We start from the raw sequence: 1,514 nt of genomic DNA, 5'->3' as shown, positions 1-1,514 counted from the left end.
ATGCAGCTAATTGGAGCCCAGGAGCTACGGAGGCAAAAGCAGGGGGAAAAGAGGAGGCTAATGCCTGGCCCCCCCCCCCAAACTCCAGTGTGGGTGAGATGGGAGGGATCAGACCCTGCTGGACCTACATAGGGAGTGACCCATTGCTGGAGAGCATGTGGCAGCTTGCAAAGCACTGACCTGAACACCTGGGTTCAATTGCTATAGGGGGAGAGCTGTGGGTGGGGAATGAAGGACACTGGCAGGGCTGGGGGGGAATCTCCCTGACCCCAAATGATGCTGCAGACTCAGCCCCTCTCCCCACACATGGCCAGTGCGTTGCGGGTCCCCTTCCCTTTCTGGTGTCACTTCAATGTGAGTTGCCCATGTGGACCGGGCATATTCGGGGCGTCGGAGCGGAGCTGACCACTCCCCCATCTGTCGCTTCTATCCCAGAGGTGCCCTGAACCAAGACATAGCACAGGCAGCCCTGCCAGTGCTTCTCACTCCCAACCCACAGCCCCCTGCTCCCCCCAGCCCTGCTGGTGCCCCTCACTTCTGACCCACAGCCCCCTGCCCCCTCACTCCAGACCTGCAGCCCCTGCCTCCCAGCCTTGCTGGTGCCCCTCGCTCCTGACCAGAAGCCCCCTACTCCACCCCCCTCCCCCAGCCTTGCGGGTGCAGCTCACTTGCAACCCACAGACCCATGACCACCGCTCCCCTGGGACTCAGTGACACAGATCCCAGCTATGAGACTCACCCCCCAGCCATTCCTCCCCATCTGGCAGCTCTGAGCTTATCCCTGTTGTATAAGGGGGAGGTGGTGGGGAATCCAGATGTAGTACTTCTGCCCAGGCCTCCCTAGGGGACTTCATTCCCTCCCTGCCCCCTGGCTAAGAGACTGGGATGTGCTAGTCTTGACCCACATGTCACAAATAGACAGGCTGCAGGGATGCCAGGGGCACTAGCAGGGCTGGGGAGCAGGGGGCTGCAGGTTGGACCGGGGCCACATGCAAAATCCCAGCCTGACTCGTCTGACAGAAGGGCTGGGGCTGGTTCTCCAGGGTTTGGGGTCCCCAGGGCTCCCCCACCCCTGCCCCCAGTCTGTGAGAGTGGACGGCGGGGGACCAGCACCTCCACTCAGCCCAGATACCGGGCAGGGAGCGGGGAGGCAGACGCCCATTGGACGAGCTCAGGTTAAGACCAAGGGTCCCAGCGGGCAGTGCCTTAGTTTCCGTGCTGGAGCGGCCCGGGAGGAGCCTGGAAGTGAGCACCGCAGGGCAGGAGGGGCCTGAGCCCTCGGTTCCCGCTGGGTCAGCGAGGGGGGGGCAAAGCCCCAGCAGAGCCCCCCCAGGGCGGGGCAGCCCGGAGTGGGGACAGGGGCTGCTATAGGATGGAGGTGGGGAGGGCTGCTGAGCTTGAGGAGGGCAAGACCCATCAAAGATCCTGCCTGCCTGGTCTCAGCCCCCGCGCCCCCTAACCCCCACGTGGCCTCGCCCCCGCCCCCCTCCACGTGGCCTCTCTGCCCAGAACTT

The 1,514-nt window shown here is 64.1% G+C and overlaps 1 protein-coding gene across 1 annotated transcript in view; it reads left to right on the top strand.

Moving 5' to 3' along the window:
* The first annotated feature begins 974 nt into the window (after positions 1-974).
* The window catches only part of RCN3 (reticulocalbin 3), a 6,558-nt gene continuing 6,018 nt past the window's right edge, over positions 975-1,514 (top strand). Inside the window, exon 1 of the mRNA XM_006014907.3 lies at positions 975-1,245. Within this exon, the coding sequence (XP_006014969.2) occupies positions 990-1,245 (256 nt within the window). The 5' untranslated portion in view covers positions 975-989. The remainder of the gene's footprint in view (positions 1,246-1,514) is intronic.

Source organism: Alligator sinensis, unplaced genomic scaffold (assembly GCF_000455745.1).
Source record: "Alligator sinensis unplaced genomic scaffold, ASM45574v1 scaffold647_2, whole genome shotgun sequence".
In the NCBI taxonomy this organism is placed as follows: Eukaryota; Metazoa; Chordata; order Crocodylia; family Alligatoridae; genus Alligator; species Alligator sinensis.
The sequence above is the reverse complement of the archived record's forward strand: the minus strand, read 5'-3'. Positions and strand labels throughout refer to the sequence as shown.